Source organism: Salmo trutta, chromosome 14 (assembly GCF_901001165.1).
Source record: "Salmo trutta chromosome 14, fSalTru1.1, whole genome shotgun sequence".
Taxonomy (NCBI): domain Eukaryota; kingdom Metazoa; phylum Chordata; class Actinopteri; order Salmoniformes; family Salmonidae; genus Salmo; species Salmo trutta.
In genome coordinates, this window is record NC_042970.1 from 82843492 (window position 1) to 82866553 (window position 23062).

The following is a 23062-nucleotide window of genomic DNA, read 5'->3' on the forward strand; positions in this document are numbered from 1 at the left end:
TTTCAAAAACCAATCTCCATTTTTATTTTATTTTATATAAACTATGAAACTGCTGAGCTCAAGAAATGAAGAGTGTCTGTTTTAATCAGCAATGAGTAATGACTAATGAAATTATTACTCAATTATGGAACTTTTGTTTGGAGGCGACTTCATGTCAGCCAGAGCACCTGGCTCATGCCCAGGAGGCAGCCCGCTTCCAAAACTACAAAACTACAATCACTTTCCACCTGGTTCAAACTCCTCCCACCAGTGTAACCCGGGCTAGATAAACAAACCCCCTCAGTGACAAGAGGTTGCCATGGGGACCTCCCGTGTGGTGCAGTGGTCTAAGCCACGGCATCGCAATGCTAGAGGTGTTACTATCCCGGGCTGTGTATCAACCGGCTGCGACCAGGAGACCCATGAGGCGGTGCACAATTGGCCCAGCATCGTCCATGTTAGGAGAGGCTTTGGTCGGCTGGGATGTCCTTGTCCCATCGCTCTCTAGTGACTCCTATGGCAGGCTGGACGCAATGCACGCTGACATGGTTGGAAGGTGTTTCCTCCGACACATTGGTGCGGCTGGCTTCCGGGTTATGTAGCAGTGCGGCTTGGAGGACGCATGGCTCTCGACCTTCGCCTCTCCTGAGTCTGTATGGGAGTTGCAGCGATGGGGCAAGACTGTAACTACCAATTGGAAATCACGAAATAGGGGAGAAAAAGGAGTAAAATAAATTAAATAAGTTGCCATGTGGGGAATCGTAGGTGGTACTCATTGTATTAATGTCTTGTTTTGAGGTGGTTTGACTGATGTCATGTTTATGCTAATATGGCAAAAATTCACTAGCAAGCTAACCAACAACCATAACAATGTATGTGAGACAAGTGCTCATTGTGAAAATGTATTTGCTTTCAATAAACATTTGGAGATTAAATATAGTATACATGTTGTCAACAGTCTAATGCTAAGTACAAGTGCTAGTCGAAACTATGAAACTATGAAATGTTCGACTTGCTAACTTGTAGTTATACACCTGCTCTATTCAACGAATCAGCAAGTCGGAAATGTCCTCCTAGTTCTGACTAGCATGTGAACGCGGCATCAGCGAACTCCGTTTCCCCATAGTTGCGCATGTGTTGGTTTTGTTACTTAATAACAACTAACCCATCTATGCCTCTTAAGGGGACGTAATCAGATAACATTACTGAGTTTGGGTAATCCTACTGAGTACAATTTTGGACCGGTAACAGATTAACAGATTACATTTAGAAAGTTACTTACCCAACCCTGTTTATACCATACTGTGCTGTATGTACACTACTGTACTGTAGACAAAGTCCCATTAATATTTTTGCAGTTTGAACTCCAGAACAGATGGTGGCGCTAACGCGGATCGACTGAGGAATCTAACCCGGAAGAAGAAACATACTAACGTTGATAGTTAGCTAGCTGGGTTATTTTCCAAGTGTGTGAAAATGTGTCCGATATCATTTGATACGGTTTAAAGTAGATTTTGATATTGCCAAACACGGACTATAAACGTGGAACCAACGATGTTACCAACCACAATTCCATATCCTTTTGTTATCGGGTCTAGGAAAGTAAGTTAGCTTGTTAGCTAAAGCCTAGCTTACTAACTCGCTAGTTTTCAAACAGTTCTGCATAGAAAGCAATGAACTATCTAGTTAATGTGGGCTCGTGGTGAACGGTCAGTGGAATGACGGTGATTTCAGAATAATCTGCTATAATTCAGTGCGCTAACTACATCATTCCCAGGAAGCTATAGAAGAATTCATGATGGATGAGGTGAGATAGATGGAGGACTAGTAACATTGAGGACGTTGACCATTTTGAAGTAATCAACTGGGTGGGACTTCCTGTGGGTTACGGAAGGATCTCATAATTCCATCCAGGTCATCAGGAGGGATCCGCCAATTAATTATATTTGTGAGCAAACATTCCATAACCGCAGGTGGCAGTGAATTGCCAACCTTGGCTTTATACCTGTTTAAACAACACACTTTCGGTGGCAGTATGCACCCTTCCAGTTTGTTTACCAACTCATAGAAGTAGTAGAAGAAGAAAATTGACTACTTCAAAATGGAGATAGCCTCAATGGCGCTGCCCATGCTCTCAGAGATGCCATACATAATAGAACATATACAATGGTGCATCCTCTACGGAATGACTGTAGCTAATGTTAGGTGGTTAATGCTAAACCAGTCTGGATGGCGTTGACTAAAGCCTGTCGCATGCTTTCCAGTCAAAATAGTGTGAACATGTATTATGATGAACATTTGTGATGTTCAAGCACACTTTTTCTTTTCTTGAGGCAAGTTGAAATTTGGTTGCTGAAGTCTACGCCCCTTCATCGGTGATTGGTCAACAGTATTACCAAATATTTTTTATAACTAACCCAAGATCGACCATAGCCTGTCGTTTCCAATGGGAGAAAATGTATCATAGTTTTCAGAACAAGCAAAGAAGTGGGCAGAGCCAAACACGAACTGGTGAGATCCTAGCATTTATTTGCATATTTGCGTTAGGGAACGTCTACTCTTAAGTGCGTGTGTGCTCAATACGCCCTTCTAAACAACACCAACTTTGGCAAAGGGTAAAGTCAACAAAACGCAGTCCACTCTGTTACAGATTCTAGTTTTGGAAACAGAATACTGAATGGAGATCAAATGTTTAATCGGTGAGAAAATTTGCAGAATGTCGGCCAAAATCCATCTCACTCCATCTTCTCCCACAGCCGGACACTGGGTTTCCTCTCATCACCATGTTTGGTAGAGTGGAAACGCCAACCGGATGCTTCACATTTACAGTGTTGCAAAAAGTAACCAATTGTCATAGTTGAGTAAAAGTAAAGATACCTTAATAGAAAATGACTCAAGTAAAAGTGAAAGTCACCCAGCAAGTATTTGGTTTTAAATATACTTAAGTATCAAAACTAAATGTAATTTCTAAAATATACTAAAGTATCAAAAGTGAAAGTAAAAATAATTTCACATTGTTTGTATTAAGCAAACCAAATGGCATGATTTTTCTTGATTTTTTTAATTTATGGATAGCCAGGGGCACACTCCAGGGACACAGCCCGAACGCATGCCTTCCCACAATTTCAACACAATGGGACGCAATTCAAAAAGTATTAAAGCAAACGTTCTAGAACACTGCGGTGCGTACGCTTTTTGGAACCCTGATAAGCGCAAGTGGTAGCTGATGATGAATGTTGCTATTTTATAACAAGTCATTCTTTATTTTAGGATTCTGCTGACCCATCCGACCCCCCTCTCTCCTGCTCCACTGAACCCAACCCTCCAGAGTCACTGGTTCCTGAACATAGAGACATCGACAACTGCAGTGAAATACCCAGATTTAACATTGTAGTCAAAGAGGAGGAAGACTGGGACGTGGATAATACTGGTAAATATTACTATAGTTACTGAATTAATAATAACAATGGGATTATATAGTTCTGTTCCATACAGTGTTTCCCCCAGGATTCTTTTCACAAGTCAGTTAAGAACAAATTCTTATTTACAATGACGGCCTACCCCGGCCAAACCCGGACGACGCTGGGCCAGTTTCTACTGGTCATTGTTTTTAGGATGGTTGTATTGGTGCTAGCTAGATACCAAGCTAAAGCTAGATACCAAACTAAAGCTAGATACCAAGCTAAAGCTAGATACCGATACCAAGCTAAAGCTAGATACCAAGCTAAAGCTAGATACCAAACTAAAGCTAGCTACCAAGCTAAAGCTAGATACCAAACTAAAGCTAGATACCAAACTAAAGCTAGATACCAAGCTAAAGCTAGATACCAAGCTAAAGCTAGATACCAAGCTAAAGCTAGGTACCAAACTAAAGCTAGCTACCAAGCTAAAGCTAGCTACCAAGCTAAAGCTAGATACCAAACTAAAGCTAGCTACCAAGCTAAAGCTAGATACCAAGCTAAAGCTAGATACCAAACTAAAGCTAGATACCATACTAAAGCTAGCTACCAAGCTAAAGCTAGATACCAAACTAAAGCTAGCTACCAAGCTAAAGCTAGCTAGCTACCCCAGAAGTTGCGGTCGAACATATAATGCTTTATTACCAACGCAGTATTGTAAACACATCGTTCGTGGCCGGTGTTGGCTTGTTTGCAGACTTTTTTTGTACCTCTTTGAAAGTGCTATTGATAGTAGTGGTGGCGCTTGGCTTGCAAGTGCAAATTCAGAACACATAACATTCTATAATTGAACTGTGTTATTTGACGTGTCAAATTAAACGCTTCTTTTTTGATACACAAAGACCCAAACGGCGTTGCATAGTATGTCGTGAAGCTAATAGAGGTGACGCTATTACTGTGTAACTCCGGTAGGGCAACATGTGTACCGGTGCTCAACCAGTCAGCGAAAGCCAACATCACCCACGACAGAGAACGGTTGCTTGTCGAATGGATTTCGCTTTTGAGTTGTCTCGCTGAAATTGTCTTACTCTTTCAAATGACTGTTCAACTTGTTGACTGCTCGATCCACACAGCAGACATTGTGGGCTAGGTTAGGAAAGCTGTGTTGCACGTGTAGTGCAAAATTTTACATGGCGTCATTACGTCATGTACCTACGTTATATAGGTATGCACGTCAGCTTTGACATCAGTTTTGCACATCGGCGTTAAACTAGTTAGCATTTTTAGCTAATATTGGCTGATTCCGATATGTTCATCGATTATATCGTGCATCCCTAATTTGTCATTTAACTTTTCTTGTCCTATTGTAACAGGAGAGAGTCCTAACTCCAGCTCTAGTGAAGAGGCATCAGCAGAACAACACCAGGAGAATCCTACGGCTAAGAAGCCTTGGCGATGCCCCCAATGTGAAATAGAGATTGCTCACCCATCCAATATCAACAGACACCTAAGAACACACACAAAACCTGCTAAGGAGTCTTCTGTCTGTCCAGTATGTGGAAAAGACTTTGTTCACCCCTCCAAGCTGAAGAGACACCTCCGAACACATACAGGAGAGAAGCCTTACCAGTGCTCTGTGTGCGGGAAGCGTTTCACACTGAAGCCCCACCTGGAAAGACATCAGATGACCCACCCTGGAGAGAAGCAGCCAGACGCGGCAAAGAAGCACCCGTGCTCCGATTGTGGAAAGGAATGTTTCTCTGCATATGAACTGAAGATGCACATGAGAAGGCACACAGGGGAGAGACCTCACCAGTGCTCCTACTGCGAGATGAGCTTTGGCTGTAAGGGAACTCTATCGAGACACGTACGACGCCATACAGGAGCACCCACACCAAAACCTTACCAATGCTCACAGTGTGGGAAGAGATACGAGTCACCATCGAGGCTCAGGCAGCATCAGACTATGCACACTGGAGAGAAACCTTACGAGTGCTCTGATTGCGGGAGGGGTTTCGCTTCGACCGAAGGTCTTCGCAAACATCAATGCAGCCATGCCAGTAACCATAGCCAGTGTACCCTGGGAATTCCAGATACGGCGTCATCAGGCAGTCAAACTATGAATATCAAGATCAAAGACGAGGAACAGGAGCTGGCAATTAATGTCAAAGAGGAGGAGGAGGAAATTGGTGTTTTTGTCAACACTGATAGAGAGAAACCTTACCAGTGTACCACCTGTAAAAATGCCTTTGTTCACCCTAGCTCTCTAGTAAGACACAAACAATCCCACACTAGTGTCGCACAGTACAGCTGCTCAGAATGTGGGAAGGAATTCAGCCAATCGTGGACTTTCAAGATACACATGCAACAGCACACCGGAGAGAAACTGCACCACTGCTGTCAGTGTGATAAGAGTTTCTCAGCTTTGTCACTCCTCAGAAGACACCAGCTAGTTCACACTAGGGTGAAACCTTACCCCTGCTCTCTCTGTAGGAATAGATTCTCCTCATCAGCAAACCGATCCAGTCAAAGACATCATGTCCATGCCAAAAATGTAGCTGCTTCTTACCTGAACCAATCTCGTGGACAGGGATCACAACAGCAGGTGTCTATTCTAGTACTGGATGTGAAAGAGAAGGAGGAAGATCCTGCTTTTGGTGAGCTAAAGTGTTTATTTTGTTGCGTAGATATGTAATGGGTCCATACTTGCGACCTCTTGCTTAAGCTTTTCCCATGAGATAACGTAGCCCTATGCTAACACAACCAGCTGACAGCATGAGAAAACGTAGCCCTATGCTAACACCACCAGCTGACAGCATGAGAAAACGTAGCCCTATGCTAACACGACCAGCTGACAGCATAAGAAAACGTAGCCCTATGGTAACACCACCAGCTGACAACATGAGAAAACGTAGCCCTATGCTAACACCACCAGCTGACAGCATGATTATTTTCCTCTAACAAATTCCACAGTAGCCAATATTTTTTTTAACATATTGTGTTTTATATATATTTCTACACTATGAAGTTGGAATAATACTGTGAAATTGTGAAAATGATGATAATGCCCTTTTAGTGTAAGAGCTTGTTGTAGAAATCCTTCCACATGGACACTCGAAGCCAATCTTAAATGAATCACTCTATTGTCAGCAAGCTGGAGGGTCACAGTCAAACTTAGATGTATAAAGTACCTGTCTGAAGTGAGCTCTAACGGGGCAGTGCCGTTTAGTTCCCTTCTATACTGGTTACAGACACGTTACATAGGCATTGGTCATACGGTTGGTTCCTGCATGTGTCTGGCACTCTCTCCTATCTTCACTTATAGAACAGCCGGATGTGATACCGGGGATTCTGGGTGTTCTGACAAATAGTCTAAAGGAGGAGGTATTGATGCTCAATGACCATCCTATGTAACTACTGCTGTACACACCTTTTCTATTCATATACTGTCCATACTGTCTATACATACATTTACATTTTAGTCATTTAGCAGACGCTCTTATCCAGAGCGACTTACAGTAGTGAATGCATACATTTCATACATTTTTTTTGTACTGGCCCCCCGTGGGAATCGAATCCACAACCCTGGCATTGCAAACACCATGCTCTACCAACTGAGCCACAGGGAAGGCCAACATACCATTATATATATATATATATATATATATATATATTCCGGACTGTTCTGGTACATTTTGGTGGGATTTGTATGTATTGTTTTATATTGTTAGGTAATACTGCACTGTTGGAGCTAGAAACATAAGCATTTAGCTTCACCTGCTATAACAACGGCAGAATACTCTGTGTACACAACCAATAACATTTGATTTGATTTTAAGTGGAGCAACCTTGATTCGGAGGTTTAAAATATCCCTCTGGTGGTTAGCGTAGGGCTAACTGTGCCAGGTTATCTCATGGGAGAAGCTAACATGTAGCATTTTCTGGAAAAGTATGGACCCTATAATTTTACAATATTTATTTTCTGTTTAGTCAGGAACAAACATTTTGAGTTAATCCATACTTATGTCGTTACCACAGCAGAGAGACCTGACCACTGTTCTGACAGTGAGGAGTGTCCCTCTACATCAGGAGTAAAAAAACTATTTAGTGAGAAGGGAATTCTGAACAGACACCAGAAAGTACACACTGGAGAGAAGCCATACAGTTGCTATGTGTGTGGGAAGAGTTTCTCTTTATCGTCAAGTCTCACAAAACACCAGAGAATGCACACAGGAGAGAGCCAAGCCGCTGGACAGAGATCACAGCAGCAGGTGTCTGTAGCTGTAGAGGAGGTTGATCTCAGTCTGGTACTCAATGTTAAAGTAAAAGAAGAAGAAGAAGAAGAGGAGGAGGAGGACCCTGCTTTTGGTGAGTTCAAGGGGGTTATTTTGTACTATTTCTGTTGTTTTACAATCCATTTATTTCCTTTTGAGTTATTCAAAGTAGGATAAACATAGTTAAGTAGTCAGGAACAAACAGTTTGACTTAGTCAGGGTGTTGACTAATTTGAGTTCATCCATACTATCTTTTTCCCATAGAGAGACATGACCACTGCTCTGAGAGCGAAGCAAGTCCCTCTACATCAGGAGAACCTGAACAAAACCAGGAGAATCACACAGCTAAGAGCGCTCAATGCTGTTCAGTGTGCGGACAAGACTGCAAAAAGTTATCAAAACTGCAAATACATATGAGGATACACACAGGAGAGAAGCCTTACCCCTGCTCTGTGTGTGGAAAAGGTTGGCAAAGGTTATCAGACCTTCACAAACACACGAGAACACACACTGGTGATAAACCATACTCCTGCTATGTGTGTGGGAAGCAATTCAGTGAGAGGGGCAACCTTAACAAACACCAGAAAATACACACAGGAGAGAAACCTTACCCCTGCCCTGACTGTGGGAAGAGGTTTGCTCAAACAGGAGCCATGAAAATACACCTGCTGAAGCACACAGTACTCCTGAAACACAAGGGGATGCACACAGAAGAGAAACCTCACTCTTGCTCTATATGTGGAATGACTTTCTCTACATCGTGGAATCTCACTAAACACCAGAAAAGACACACAGGAGAAAGGGGTCATGTCTGTGATGTCTGTGGGAAAGGGTTTTCTGAATCCACACACCTGAGGGCCCATCAGAGGACGCACACTGGAGAGAAACCTTACCAGTGCTCTGACTGTGGTAGGGGCTTCTCACAATCAGGAAGTCTGAGAAGACATCAGCAGATCCACTCCAGAGAGGCTGGCCAGGTCCCTGATGCTAGCCTGGTCCCTGCTGATGGTGATGCTCTTGATCCACCAAATGACTGTACCTCCAACAACCATGTGTCAATGTTACCTGAGTACCTAGAGGGCCTCCGTCAGATACCTGGGATTAGTGATGCCTTAGAGGAACTGCAGGTAAAAGAAGAAGTTGGTGGTGGTCTGATCAATTCTGATGGAGAAGAAGTTGGGTTGGATCATCATGGTAAGTGGAGGTCCCATTCTCTCCTTTTCTTCATAAAGGGTGCGTTCATTCATTCCCCCTTATGGATTCAATAGGAATGGAGTGATGTAAGAAACTCCCTCTAGCCAATGCTTTCACTGACCCAGTATTTTGTAAATCCATGAGGGGGAGTGAGCAGGTGTACAGTTTGGGGAAAAATGGTGGGGAATCAGACTGCAGTCAAACAACAATACCATAAAAAAAAATTCCTAGGAAGGGTTTGGAACCTCTAACCCTGGCAATTTGACTGGTAAACTCATGGGTACATTCGCAATGGCTGCCTGGTATTGTGATGCAGTCATTTCCTGGTATTGTGATGCTGGATTGCACTGCTAACATTCACTCTCAGCCATATTTGCTTGCATTGCTGGTCCTGTATTTTAGAATTTGTCTGCATTTTATGCAAAAATGTATGGGATATTAGAATCCTCTTGTCCTAACCTGGGTATCTTCAGTCCACCCATTGTGACATCATTGAATTGAATGATTGGATTCTATTTCTATGAACGATCCAACATTAACTCGTTTTCTGCTTTGTTTAACCCATGCTTTGTTATTCCCATAGGAGAAAATAACCAGTAGGAGAGTCCGTCTACATCAGGAGAACCTGAACAACAGCAGGAGTACAACACAGCTAAGAGCTCTCACTGCTGTTCAGTGTGTGGAAGAGATTGCCAAAAGCTTTCATCACTGGAAAGACACATGAGAACTCACACAGGAGATAAGCCGCAGACAGAGCAGGGGTTATCTCCTGAATGCGTCCTGAAGTGATCCTTCAAGGTGCATGATTGAGTAAAACTCTTCCCCCACACAGAGCAGGAGTGGGTTTTCTCTACTGTGTGTAACGTATGGTGTCTTTTTAAGGCTGAAGTGAAAGCAAAGCTCTTGTCACAGTCGGGGCAGGCATAAGGTTTCTCTCCAGTGTGCACTTTCTGGTGGTTTCGAAGATGTATTTTTTCACGGAACTGCTTCCCACACACAGAACAACAGTTGCAAGATCAGCAGGCCTTAACGTCCACCAAAGAGATCATACAGGAGAGAAACCTTTTAGCTCTGCTAAATGCAGCCAGAGCTTCATTAGTTCTCAAAAATTTCAGAGACATCAGAAAACTCATGCTGGTTTAGCACCTGTTGAGTTTCAAAACCCTGTTACAATTGAAGGAGAGAGGGAGGGAGAAGATGAGGAAGAGGAAGTTGGTGGTCTGATTAATTCAGATGGAGAAGAGGTTGGTTGGGATCTTCATTGTCTCGGTAAGTGGAAGCAGAACAGCCATGAATTACATTACAGTTTTTGCCGATTGCTTACACACTGAAAGTGAATGCTTAGACAAAAGCATCAAAACCTTAACTTTTGTAACCATGCCTTAAACAAAGGCACCAAAAGTACAAACACATTTTCTGCTTTGCACTTTGTTTGTAATTCTGCAACACACTTTGCACTTTGTTTGCACTTTGTTTGCTATTCTGCAACACACTTGCAAAACACTACACACTGTGTCTTATATTAGACACTAAGTTCAAGAATGAAATCTCTTGCAATCATTGGGAAAACACTTATATTAAAAATGCAAAACATACCTGAAATTGGCAACACCCACACACACACTTGAAAACACTTGTGGGTCAAAGACGAGATGTGTACATTTGGTGTCCGAAGGCCATTCATTTAACATAAAAAGATAAATATGTATTAATATAATATTAAATCACTCAACTCTTACCCTTCTTTTGACCCAGAAATATTTGTGTTGCAAACTATTAAATTAAGGGAGTTATTGAGCCCTAAAGTGTCAAAATGTCTTTCAGTGTAACTGTCTGGGTTACAATTCTAATGACAAAACTGTTTTTAAAATGTAGAAATTCATCCTAAAAATATAAATGAACACCCATGGCATAATTGTGTTAGTGTTTGCAACAATATATTAAATAATGGGCGACATACTGTATCTAAAAAATATTTAAAAACTTGAATAACTTTTGTCCGGACTTTGACGCTTCATCAATGTCATTCAGTATAACAAAGGTGAAAAGCCATTTTAACGAATATCACATGATGGTAATCATGTGACAGTGTGTGACATCACAAAGAAGACCCATTGAAGACCCTCTATCAATGTGATGAGGTGAGTAAATCTCTCTGAAATATTTGATGAGTTCACCTTTTCACCCTCTAGTAACCTTTGTAACAAAAACACATGTCCTTCAGTACAACACAGAAAACATACAATTCATGTTATTATTTTATCAAATCTATATTAAATATGAAAAGTAAGGATAATCTTTACAGGTCAAGGTCATTACTTTATACTTTATATAGGTGGCCAAGGAACTGCCTGTTAAATATTTTTATGTATGAAATCCGTCCTTCGGTATCACACTTTTGTCCTTCAGCGCAACAAAAGTTTCATGTTATACCAAAATGTCACCCATTATGCTGAATGACAGTAGCTTTGTTATCCCATGTTTTCACTAGTTTACAACATTTAATCATGCAATATCATGCATATTTACTTGTATGAATACTGAATATTATCATTTTAAACAATTTTATGCCATTTTAAGGTATTTTCAAGGCACATTATCTTTATACTGTAGATGCCGTTGTCTAATAAGGAGAAGGCTGCACAGCACAGACAAAAGATTAACGCAGATCCAGTTGCTAGGGAGGAAAGACTAGCCAGAAGAAAAGCAAGGCATTGTTTTCATGGTTTCAGCAACAGAATAGGATACAATAGTGTATATATAGCTGGGTGCATAACGCTTAATATTAAGTTGGCGGCATTTTATGAAAAGTCGAGACTGTACAAGTTTGAATTGAAGTAGTTTGATGGGCATTTTATGTAGCAATTTTGTTTAGGTATCTTCAAATTGCATTTGTGTACCTGCATTGAATAGAAATTGACCAGTTACAGTGTAACAATGCATAATTACAACATGAACTATCATGAATCGTGTAATAATGCACCTTAATGCAACGTAAAGTGTTGCCGCAGGCTCAAATTATAGTAAAGTGATTATTATTAACATTATTAACAAAGGATGAAGTGAAAGATATTTTTTGTAGATTTTTGCATTTTTCTTCAGTGTAAGGCAGGAAGTTTTTGTAAAAAACACATCAAATAAGTGGTATTCAAAATAAAATAATGTTATTTTTTTCTGGGTAGTTATATTTCTGCCAGTGTAAGCATGGATATATATAACCTTGTGATTATTAAAAATGGGCATAAAAGAAAAACTGAAAAACTGAATACTGAATGACGTTTTACTAGGGTACATTCATATGAATCACAATAAAAATGAATTATTGGCTTTATTCTTGAACTAATATAATTTTTTGCTACTTTCAAAACCTTATACGTCTTTGACCCTTATACAGTAATTGAACACCAATTAGTCTGAGCCTTAGCACTACAAATAGACCTCAGGTAAGCTCACCTCTGTTGTGAGAACTTTGGGCAGTTCACCTAGGGGTCATGATATGGACTGTTCAAATGTTTGATGTATTAGAATAATTGATTATGCTTATGTTATATTAATAGACGTGGAGGGATTATAAGACCCCTCCCTCCTTACATTTATAGGGTCCTAGACTACAGATTAACAATATATATACATTGAGGTTTTAATTTTGTTCCACAGTTGTTTTCTAATTCTCTCTCTATGCCTCATTATAAAGAGGGCCCTCTGAGAAATGTGTGACTGTGAAAAAGGAGCTCTGCAGGGGAATGGGGGAGATAAGAGACTAGTCAGACATTCCACAATAAATCAACTTGGGGGAGTGGACATTTTCTGCTGAGGCCTTAGAAAACACTGGAACTATTGTTTCTCTTGCAAGTTAGTATAGCTGTGTATGCATGGGCTTGGTATGAGGAGTAGCAGGTAATGAGGTATGCAGTGACATCACAGGGGTTGACTACAAGCATGATAAAAGCAACGTGGACCTATAGGGCAGACCTCACTCGGAAACATGCGTGCTATGTTCCTGATTGTCAACTTCTGTCTGCAATTGCATTAATAAAGGTTTTTGAATGATTTAATTAAATACATTGTCATAATGCTAATTTCACCAATGAGCCAATGATTGACAAGGATGAAAAGAACGAACCCTAAGAGCAGCGCAGGGGAAAATCACCTTGTGTGCAGCCATTGGTCTGCAAGGAGTTCTCCATCACCATGCCCCCCTAGGTCCCTACAATACTGCACACATAATCATATTTCTGGATGCACTACCTAATACAGTTGTACAGGACGGACCAGAGCAGCCTGGTTTGTTGTCATCTGGGATAATGTTAGTTATCCCAGATAACTAACAGCTCTGGTCAGGGACTGGTTCACCAACCACATGACTTCACAGTTGTATATTTGCCCCCTTACCCCTCAATCCGATTGAGGAATTATTTTCGGCTTAGCGTTGGAAAGTGTATGACCGCCAACCACATGCCTGCCTGCCTCTTCTGCAAGCATTGGAAGAGGCATGCAGAGACATTGAGGTGGGGTCAGTCCAGGGTTGGATACGGCACGCAAGGCGATATTTTCCCCGTTGCCTAGCCAGGGATGACATTGCTTGTGATGTGGATGAGGTGATGTGGCCAGACCCTAACAGAAGGCGGGATCCATAAACCATCCACCCCATCCCTTACAATCCCTTACAATAATTCTTATTTTTGACCATTGCATGGTAATTTTACAGTAATTATTTTTGTTTCCGTGAGTTTACAGTAACATATTGTATTGATTACTGTACTGTAATTCTACTTTTCTTTGTGTTTTTTTGCTGTATATATTCTTTTCTGAAGCCTTTCTATTTTTGTGTTCATTGAAATGTGAGTAGATGTACTGTACTGGATCAATCTTTCACCAGAAGCCTGTATGAGAAAATTAAAAAGGTATACAAAGTACTAAAGACAGCAGTGTTTTGTATAAAGTACATCAGTGTGTTGTTGCTGCTTCGAAAGAGTAATTCAAATGGTGCATGTGTGTATCATTTTGTTGCAAAAATGCCATTTTGAAAAAGGATTGTTAGGTTTTGATTGCAGAGTTTCATTTTGACATAGAAGTGAGATGTTTATCTCCAAGCGTTGTGTCTTATTTGGCTTGTGTGTAGGGTTTTGACACAATGGGCCAAATTCCGCAAGCAATTGCAAAAAAACAGTAATACAATATTGACTTTGAATGAACATGTCTCTTTTATTTAACTCCATATGAAATCATTTCTAGGTAAAAAATTAAGTACCTTGCTGTGATTGTTTTCAATTAAAATGGTCAAAAAATAGCTTCTTAGGTAAGAGCAACATCTCAAGCTCAGGGAGCTGTCTGAGTAGGGAGGGGAAAACTGAAAACGAGCTGTTATTAGCAGAGAGGGTTGGAACTCTTTCTTGGTGATGTCACCAGGCAGGCCATAACTCCATCCCAGCAAAACAGGCTGAAATTCCAAAATTCAAACAGCTCTTACACTAAAAGGGTATTATCGTCATTTCACAGTATTTTTCCAACCTCATAGTGTGGAAATGTGTATAAAAGACAGGAAATCACATTTTTGACTGCATTGGACCTTTTAACCTATGTTTTCTCATTCACACAGACGAGAGTTCGGAGGGGAGAGCCTCTACATCAGGAGAACCTAAAGAAACCTAGGGGAATCTCAAAGCTCAGAGATACAGTTGCTCTGTGTGTTGGAAAGACTGGCAATGGTTATTTGATCTGAAAAGACAAATGACAACGCACACAGGAGAGAAACTATACAGTATACAGCTGTTCTGTGTGTGGGAAGAGTTTTAGACGAGCAGACCTATTGAAACAACACTTCTGGATGCATAAAGGAGATGAAGGGGAGAAACCTTACCCCTGTTCTGTCTGTGGGAAGGGTTTGACAAGATCATCAGACCTTAACATACACAATAGAGTTCATACAGGAGAGAAAACTTACAGCTGTGACGAATGTGGCCAGAGCTTCACCACTTCTCAGAGTCTTGGAAGACACAAGAAGAGACGCCACAGCTCACTTCCCGAGGAGGAACTAGCTGCAGAGGTAAAGAGTGAAGAGAACTTCACTAGTATCAGTGATGAAGAGAAGGAGGAAACCTCTGCTGTGGATGGTAGCTCGGTGGAAGAAGGGAAACAAGGACTGGCCTTATATATCATGATGTAAAAGCTACTGTACTTCAGCAAACAAAGGAAAGGAAGGGTCCTCGACAACAATGACAAACATCATGGGAAGGGCTTACCAAGACCAACGTCAAAAAGGACTAATTCGAGGCATAAAGGAGTTGTTGCACTCAACAAAAAAAGCAGAGTGATTTATTTTAGCTTACTTTAATCCATTGTACAGGATGATAACAGTTTGATGTCAAGATGACCTCTTCCTCAGAGTGACCTGACCATTACACTTAACTCCTATTTATAGCCTAGTGGCCCATTGAGACACAACAATGTAAGAAAATAATAATAATATGTTTCAAGGTCAAATAAATTATAAAATGTTTTATTTAACCTTTATTTAACTAGGCAAGTCAGTTAAGAACAAATTATTATTTACAATGACGGCCTACCCCGGCCAAACCTTAACCCGGACGACGCTGGGCTAATTGTGCGCCGCCCTATGGGACTCCCAATCACGGCCGGTTGTGATACAGCCTGGAATCAAACCAGGGTCTGTAGTGACACCTCTAGCACTGAGATGCAGTGCTTTAGACCACTGCGCCACTTGGGAGCCGCACAATGGCAAATTAAAGCCATGAAAGTCAAAAGTTTGGACACACCTACTCATTCAAAGGTCTTTATTTATTTTTACTATTTTCTACATTGGCCTTGATGACAGCTTTGCACACTCTTGGCATTCTTTCAACCAGCTTCATGAGGAATGCTTTTCCAACAGTCTTGAAGGAGTTCCCACATATGCTGAGCACTTATTGGCTGCTTTTCCTTCACTCTGCGGTCCAACTCATCCCAAACCGTATCAATTGGGTTGAGGTCGGGTGATTGTGGAGGCCAGGTCATCTGATGCAGCACTCCATCACTCTCCTTGGTCAAATAGCCCTTACACAGCCTGGTGGTGTGTTTTTGGTCATTGTTCTGTTGAAAAACAAATGATAGTCCCACTAAGCGCAAACCAGATGGGATGGCGTATCGCTGCAGAATGCTGTGGTAGCCATGCTGGTTAAGTGTGCCTTGAATTCTAAATAAACAGTGTCACCAGTAAAGCACCCCCACACCATCACACCTCCTCCTCCTTGCTTCACGGTGGGACCCACACATGCGGAGATCATCCGTTCACCTACTCTGCCTCTCACATAGACACGGCGGTTGGAACCAAAAATCTCAAATTTGGACTCATCAGGCCAAAGTACAGATTTCCACCGGTCTAAAGTCCATTGCTCGGGTTTCTTGGCCCAAGCAAGTCTCTTCTTCTTATTGGTGTCGTTTAGTAGTGGTTTCTTTGCAGCAATTTGACCATGAAGGCCTGATTCACACAGTCTCCTCTGAACAGTTGATGTTGAGATGTGTCTGTTACTTGAACTCTGAAGCATTTATTTGGGCTGCAATTTCAGGTGCAGTTAACTCTAATGAACTTATCTTCTGCAGTAGAGATAACTCTGGGTCTTCCTTTCCTGTGACGGTCCTCATGAGAGCCAGTTTTATCATAACGCTTGATGGTTTTTGCAGCTGCACTTGAAGAAACTTTCAAAGTTCTTGAAATTTTCCGGATTGACTGACCTTCATGTCTTAAAGTAATGATGGACTATTGTTTCTCTTTGCTTATTTGAGCTGATCTTGCCATAATATGGACTTGGTCTTTTACCAAATAGGGCTATATTCTGTATACCACCCCTAACTTGTCACAACACAACTGATTGGCTCAAACGCATTAAGAAGGAAAGAAATTCCACAAATTAACTTTTAACAAGGCACACCTGTTAATTGAAATGCATTCCAGGTGACTACCTAATGAAGCTGGTTGAGAGAATGCCAAGAGTGTGCAAAGCTGTCATCAAGGCAAAGGGTGGCTACTTTGAAGAATCTCAAATATAAAATAGATTTTGTTTTGTTTAACACTTTTTTGGTTACTACATGATTTCATATGTGTTATTTCATAGTTTTGATGTCTTCACTATTATTCTACAATGTAGAAAATAGTACAAATAAAGAAAAACCCTGAAATGAGTAGGTGTGTGTCATCTTTTGACTGGTACTGTGCATGTAACTATCTTGGCATTTTAACTATAGACTCTTACCAATGTATGGATTATGGTGATTCACGGCAGACAGAAACACTTTCACAATAATCCTTCCCACTGGGCTTCAACCAGTCCAGACTGCTTTAGCCACAAAAGACAGAGCTGTATTTAGGACAACATTATTATTGAGACCTTTAGCTACATGTTGTCCATGATGAACATGTTCATATATCCATTGGATCTTTCAAATATCCACGGTAACAGAGACCAGGAGGTGCCATTTGACAGAGAAGCCTTGAGTGACAGAATGGACTCTTTCTGGTGAATGTCCAAACTCCCTTATTATCTCAACCGATCATGGCTTCTTCTTCGATGAGGTTTAACAGCAGTTGGTATCCAATAAATGTTGCATTACTGCCACCTACTGGACTGGAGTATAACTCCTTTATACTTTGCTTGAAAAAAATCAACAAATTCCCTACCATCTAACACTCAGTAAGACATTTTATAAATAAACCACCCTACTCTATTTTTATCTATTTAAATCTATTTACTCCTACTTCAGGCCAAATACCTCTGCAGCTGCCACCACAACAATTTTCTGTGACTTATGTTCCATCCCTGCAGTACAGTTGATAACCATTGCTATAAATGCTAAAAATCCAATCTTACTGAAACATATATCACTCCTCGGCCTATCCCTCTGGACTGGTACAGATCTACTACTCACACCACTCCTCTCAGGATCCCTAGCCCTTGACCCATCTTCCTCTACTTTCTTCACTGCGTCAGCATATGATACCTTCTGCACTACTCTAACCCTGGAAACCTCAACCTGCCTCTCTCGGACATCTGATCCCCAGCTCCATGGGCACCCCTACAATAAACACATACCACTACTTTCCCCAATGCTTCACATTCCTCTGACGGCAGGTAGGGGCGGCAGGTAGGGGCGGCAGGTAGGGGCAGGTAGGGGCGGCAGGTAGCCTAGTGGTTAGAGCGTTGGACTAGTAACCGAAAGGTTACAAAATCAAATCTCTGAGCTGACAAGGTAAAAATATGTCCTTCTGCCCCTGAACAAGGCAGTTAACCCACTGTTCCTAGGCTGTCATTGAAAATAAGAATTTGGTCTTAACTGACTTGCCTAGTTAAATAAAGGTAAAAAATAAAAACACCTAGGAACCTCCCTGCTACACAATGCTGCCATAAGCTTGACACCTGTAACAACATATTGTATTCAGCACAAAAGATTGTACAGGATAATTTATATATCCTAACATCACTTAGGCAAAGACTCAACATCAAAGAACAGATAACGACTCTTCTGTTTCACCACTCATAACACCGTCTGTGTCGCAAACAAGCGACGAGCGTCACAAACACCGGGAATCTTCTCCTTCAGTTGGTCAACTTTCACATTTACTGCTACCCCAGTAATCACTCCTTTCAATGGTGGATCTTTCTTGAGAGCGAAACAATTCACATCTCTTGCCCCCATTTGTTTAACTCTGAGCGCCTTCTCCCTCTGACCAGCAGAAACACAAACAATTATCAGAAGACCACTTCTGGTTACCCTCACCGATTCCACAGCACCCAACTCTGTTTTCACCCAGCCTGAAACCACTAATGGATCAGCCAAAAGGCAAGAGTCCCAACTTTTTCTAAAACTTCACTCCTACTGTCACAGATTGATCTTTATCCTGACCCTCAGTGCCTCGGGCTCCGAGAACTTCACCACACCTAACACCTCCGATACTTCGCCCTCATTCTTATTTCTCCTCCTGTCTTCAGCTCACTCTACTTTCTACCATTTGTCAGTTTTAATTCATTTCTACCAGCATGTCACGTGTGCAACCAGAACTCTAGACCACTTTCACTCCACATACAAAGCTCGCCCTCCATTTGTTAGACTTCAGTGCAGCTTTTGACATTATCGATCATAGTCTGCTGCTGGAAAAACGTATGTGTTATGGCTTTACACCCCCTGTTTTAATACGGATAAAGAGTTACTTGTCTAACAGAACACAGAGGGTGTTTTTTAATGGAAGCCTCTCAAATATAATCCAGGTAGAATCAGGAATTCCCCAGGGTAGCTGTTTAGGCCCCTTGCTTTTTTCAATCTTTACTAACAACATGCCACTGACTTTGAGTAAAGCCAGTGTGTCTATGTATGCAGATGACTCAACACTATACACGTCAGCTACTACAGTGACTGAAATGACTGCAACACTTAACAAAGAGCTGCAGTTCGTTTTCGAATGGGTAGCAAGGAATAAGTTAGTCGTAAATATTTCCAAAACTTAAAGCATTGTATTTGGGACAAATCATTCACTAAACCCTAAACCTCAACTACATCTTGTAATGAATAATGTGGAAATTGAGCAAGTGACTAAACTGATTGGAGTAACCCTGGATTGTAAACTGTCATGGTCAAAACATATTGATACAACTGTAGCTAAGATGAGAAGTCTGTCCATAATAAAGCGCAGCTCTGCCTTCTTAACACTATCAACAAGGCAGGTCCTACAGGCCCTGATTTTGTCACACCTGAACTACTGTTCAGTAGTGTGGTCAGGTGCCACAAAGAGGGATTTGAGAAAATTGCCGTTGGCTCAGAACAGGGCAACACGGCTGGCCCTTAAAAGTACACGGAGAGCTAACATTAATGACATGCATGTCAATCTCTCATGGCTCAAAATGGAAGAGAGATTGTCTTCATCATTAATTGTTTTTGTAAGAGGTGTTGACAAGCTGAATGTACCGAGCTGTCTGTTTAAAATACTGGCACACAGCTCGGACACCCATGTATACCCACAAGACATGCCACCAGAGGTCTCTTCACAGTCCCCAAGTCCAGAACAGACTATGGGAGGCACACAATACTACATAGAGCCATGACTACATGGAACTCTGTTCCACATCAGGTAACTGATGCAAGCAGTAGAATCAGATTTTAAAAACTGGGGAAAATACATCTTATGGAACAACGGGGACTGTGAAGAGACATACACAAAGGTACAGACACATTGTGATATTGTTGTATGGTCGTATTGAACATTTTGTGTTGTGGATATGTGGTTGTGTAGGGATGTTATATGATGTACGGTTTTATCTTTAGTTCATTCAGTACATAGTTCACTGTTTTACCTTTTGTTTTATATGTAATGTGGGTGCTTTGGTGTTTGGACCCCAGGAAGAGTAGCTACCTTGGCAGCAGCTAATGGGGATCCCTAATAAATACAAATACAACATTTGGCAAATCTAACCATAATTCAATCCTCCTGATTCCTGCTTACAAGCTAAAACTAAAGCAGGAAGTACCAGTGACTCACTCAATATGTAAGTGGTCAGATGACGCAGATGCTACACTACAGGACTGTTTTGCTAGCACAGACTGGAATATGTCCCGGGATTCAGCTAATTCTGTATACTTCTGGCCCTTCTTTGGACACTGTTAACAACCCTCCAGACGAGTTTCAATGCCATACAACTATCCTTCCGTGGCCTCCAACTGCTCTTAAATACAAGTAAAACTAAATGCATGCTCTTCAACCGATTGCTGCCTGCACCTGCCTGCCCGTCCAGTATCACTACTCTGGACGGTTTTGACTACAACTACAAATACCTAGGTGTCTGGCTAGACTAAACTCTCCTTCCAGACTCACATCAAACATCTCCAATTGTCAAGGGCGTCGTAAGGATTGGACCAAAGCCACCTCCATAGTGGGAGGATTGGGAAGGGGGGGTGTAGCACAGGGACCGTCGTTGACGGTGGCCACCCTCCCTTCCCTCCCTTTAAGTTGGGGTTGATTTTGTGGGGGGGTTTTTTTGAGGTGCATTCGGGGTCTGCACCTTTGGGGGGGGTACTGTCACGTCCTGACCAGTAAAAGGGGTTATTTGTCATTGTAGTTTGGTCAGGGCGTGGCAGGGGGTGTTTGTTTTGGTGTTTTTGGTTTAGGTTCTATATTTTCTATTTCTATGTTTAAATCTAGTTTTCTATTTCTATGTTGGGTTTTTGGTAGGACCTCCAATTAGAGTCAGCTGGTTGTCGTTGTCTCTAATTGGAGGCCATATTTAGTTGAGGTTTGTTTCACTTGTGTTTTGTGGGTGGTTATTTCCTGTATAGTCTGTGCACCTTATGGGACTGTTTCGTCGTTTGTTTCTTTTGTTTAAGTGTTATTTCTAATAAATTAAGAAGATGAGCACTTTACCCGCTGCGCCTTGGTCCAATCCTTACGACGCCTGTGACAATCTCCCTCTCTAGCTTTAAGCACCATCTGTCAGAGCAGCTCACAGATTACTGCGCCTGTACATAGCCCATCTATAATTAGCCCAAACAACTACCTCTTCCCCTACTGTATTTATTTATTTATTTAGCTCCTTTGCACCCCAGTATTTCTACTTTGCACATTCATCCACTGCAAATCTACCATTCCAGTGTTTTACTTGCTATATTGTATTTACTTCACCACCATGGCCTATTTATTGCCTTTACCTCCCTTATCTCACCTCATTTGCTCACATTGTATATAGACTTATTTTTCTACTGTATTATTGAATATGTTTGTTTTACTCCATGTGTAACTCTGTGTTGTTGTATGTGTCGAACTGCTTTGCTTTATCTTGGCCAGGTCGCAGTTGTAAATGAGAACTTGTTCTCAACTTGCCTACCTGGTTAAATAAAGGTGAAATTATTATATATATTTTTTAAATGGCATTGAGGAGTATACCATCTCAGTCACCGGCTTCATCAAGAAGTGCATTGACGATGTCATCCCCACAGTGACCGTACATACATGTCCCAACCAGAAGCCATGGATTACAGGTAACATCCGCACCGAGCTAAAGGCTAGAGCTGCCACTTTCAAGGAGCGGGACAACACTGAAGCATGCATGAGAGCACCAGCTGTTCCAGATAACTGTGTGATCACGCTTTCCGTAGCCGATGTGAGCAAGACCTATAAACAGGTCAACATTCACAAAGCCGCGGGGCCAGACAGATTACCAGGACATCTACTCAAAGCATACGTGGACCAACTAGCAAGTGTCCTCACTGACATTTGACAGGTTGAATGAGTTGGCGTGTCCAAACTTTTGACTGGTACTGTATATACTTGGCTGTATCAGAGGAAGGCCCAAAAAATTGTCAAAGACTCCTGTCACCCATGTCATAGACTGTTCTCTCTGCTACCGCATGGAAAGTGGTACCGGAGCGCCAAGTCTATGTCCAAAAGGCTCCTGATCAGCTTCTATCACCAAGCCATAAGACAACTGAACAATTAATCAAATGGCCTTCTGGACTATTTACATTGACCCCCCTCCTTTATTTTTACACTGCTGCTACTCGCTGCTTATTATCTATGCATAGTCACTTTGCCCCTACCTACATGTACAAATTACCTCGACTAACCTGTAACCCCGCACATTGACTCACTGGTACCCCCTGTATATAGCCTCGTTATTGCTATGTAATTTTCTTGTGTTACTTTTTGAATAATTTTTTTAACTTCAGTTTATTTAGTAAATATTTTTCTTGAACTACATTGTTGGTTAAGGGCTTGTAAGTAAGCATTTCACGGTAAGGTCTACTACACCTGTTGCATTCGGCGCATGTGACAAATATAGTGCAGCATTTGGTAGATGCCAGGTGCAGAGAGAGGCTAGAGAGGCTCAGAGATATAGAATTAGTCATGATGTATCGTATGCAGAGGCTGTTAAGACAGATTGGTGGAACTGCAGTGAGGACTGATGGAACAACTGGACCTAATGTTGGTTGTGTTTCTGCTGGTCCTGGCTGGTGTTTCTGCTGGTTTGGAGGCCTGTTCAGAAATCTTGCTCTCATGAATGTTTGGTGTCAAGGACACTTTGACAATGAATAAAGTTGACTTCATAGCTTTTATTGGTAAGGTTATCAATACAACTCGGGTTGTGGAAAGAAATGCCAGATTGAAGGTTGTTGTGGAGAAATAGAGATATTGGGTGTAACAGATGTTACATTTGAAATGGTTCTTGACATGCTGAACAA

General features: G+C 41.5%; 1 protein-coding gene across 3 annotated transcripts in view; it reads left to right on the forward strand.

The window, feature by feature from the left end:
• Positions 1-1408: 1408 nt before the first annotated feature.
• LOC115147676 (zinc finger protein 665) overlaps positions 1409-23062 on the forward strand; it is a 28890-nt gene continuing 7236 nt past the window's right edge. The window contains exons 1-7 of one of the 3 annotated variants that reach the window (XR_003866451.1): positions 1409-1786; positions 3250-3409; positions 4751-6034; positions 7416-7745; positions 7916-8845; positions 9429-10114; positions 14445-15344. Coding sequence is in view for 2 of the 3 variants with exons in the window: in XM_029689971.1 (XP_029545831.1) it covers positions 1775-1786; positions 3250-3409; positions 4751-6034; positions 7416-7745; positions 7916-8919 (2790 nt within the window). In the remaining variant the exon portion in view is untranslated. Of the gene's footprint in view, positions 1787-3249; positions 3410-4750; positions 6035-7415; positions 7746-7915; positions 9070-9428; positions 13763-14444 lie in introns of those variants that run through there. The other 2 variants (XM_029689972.1, XM_029689971.1) reach the window with 2 other exon arrangements.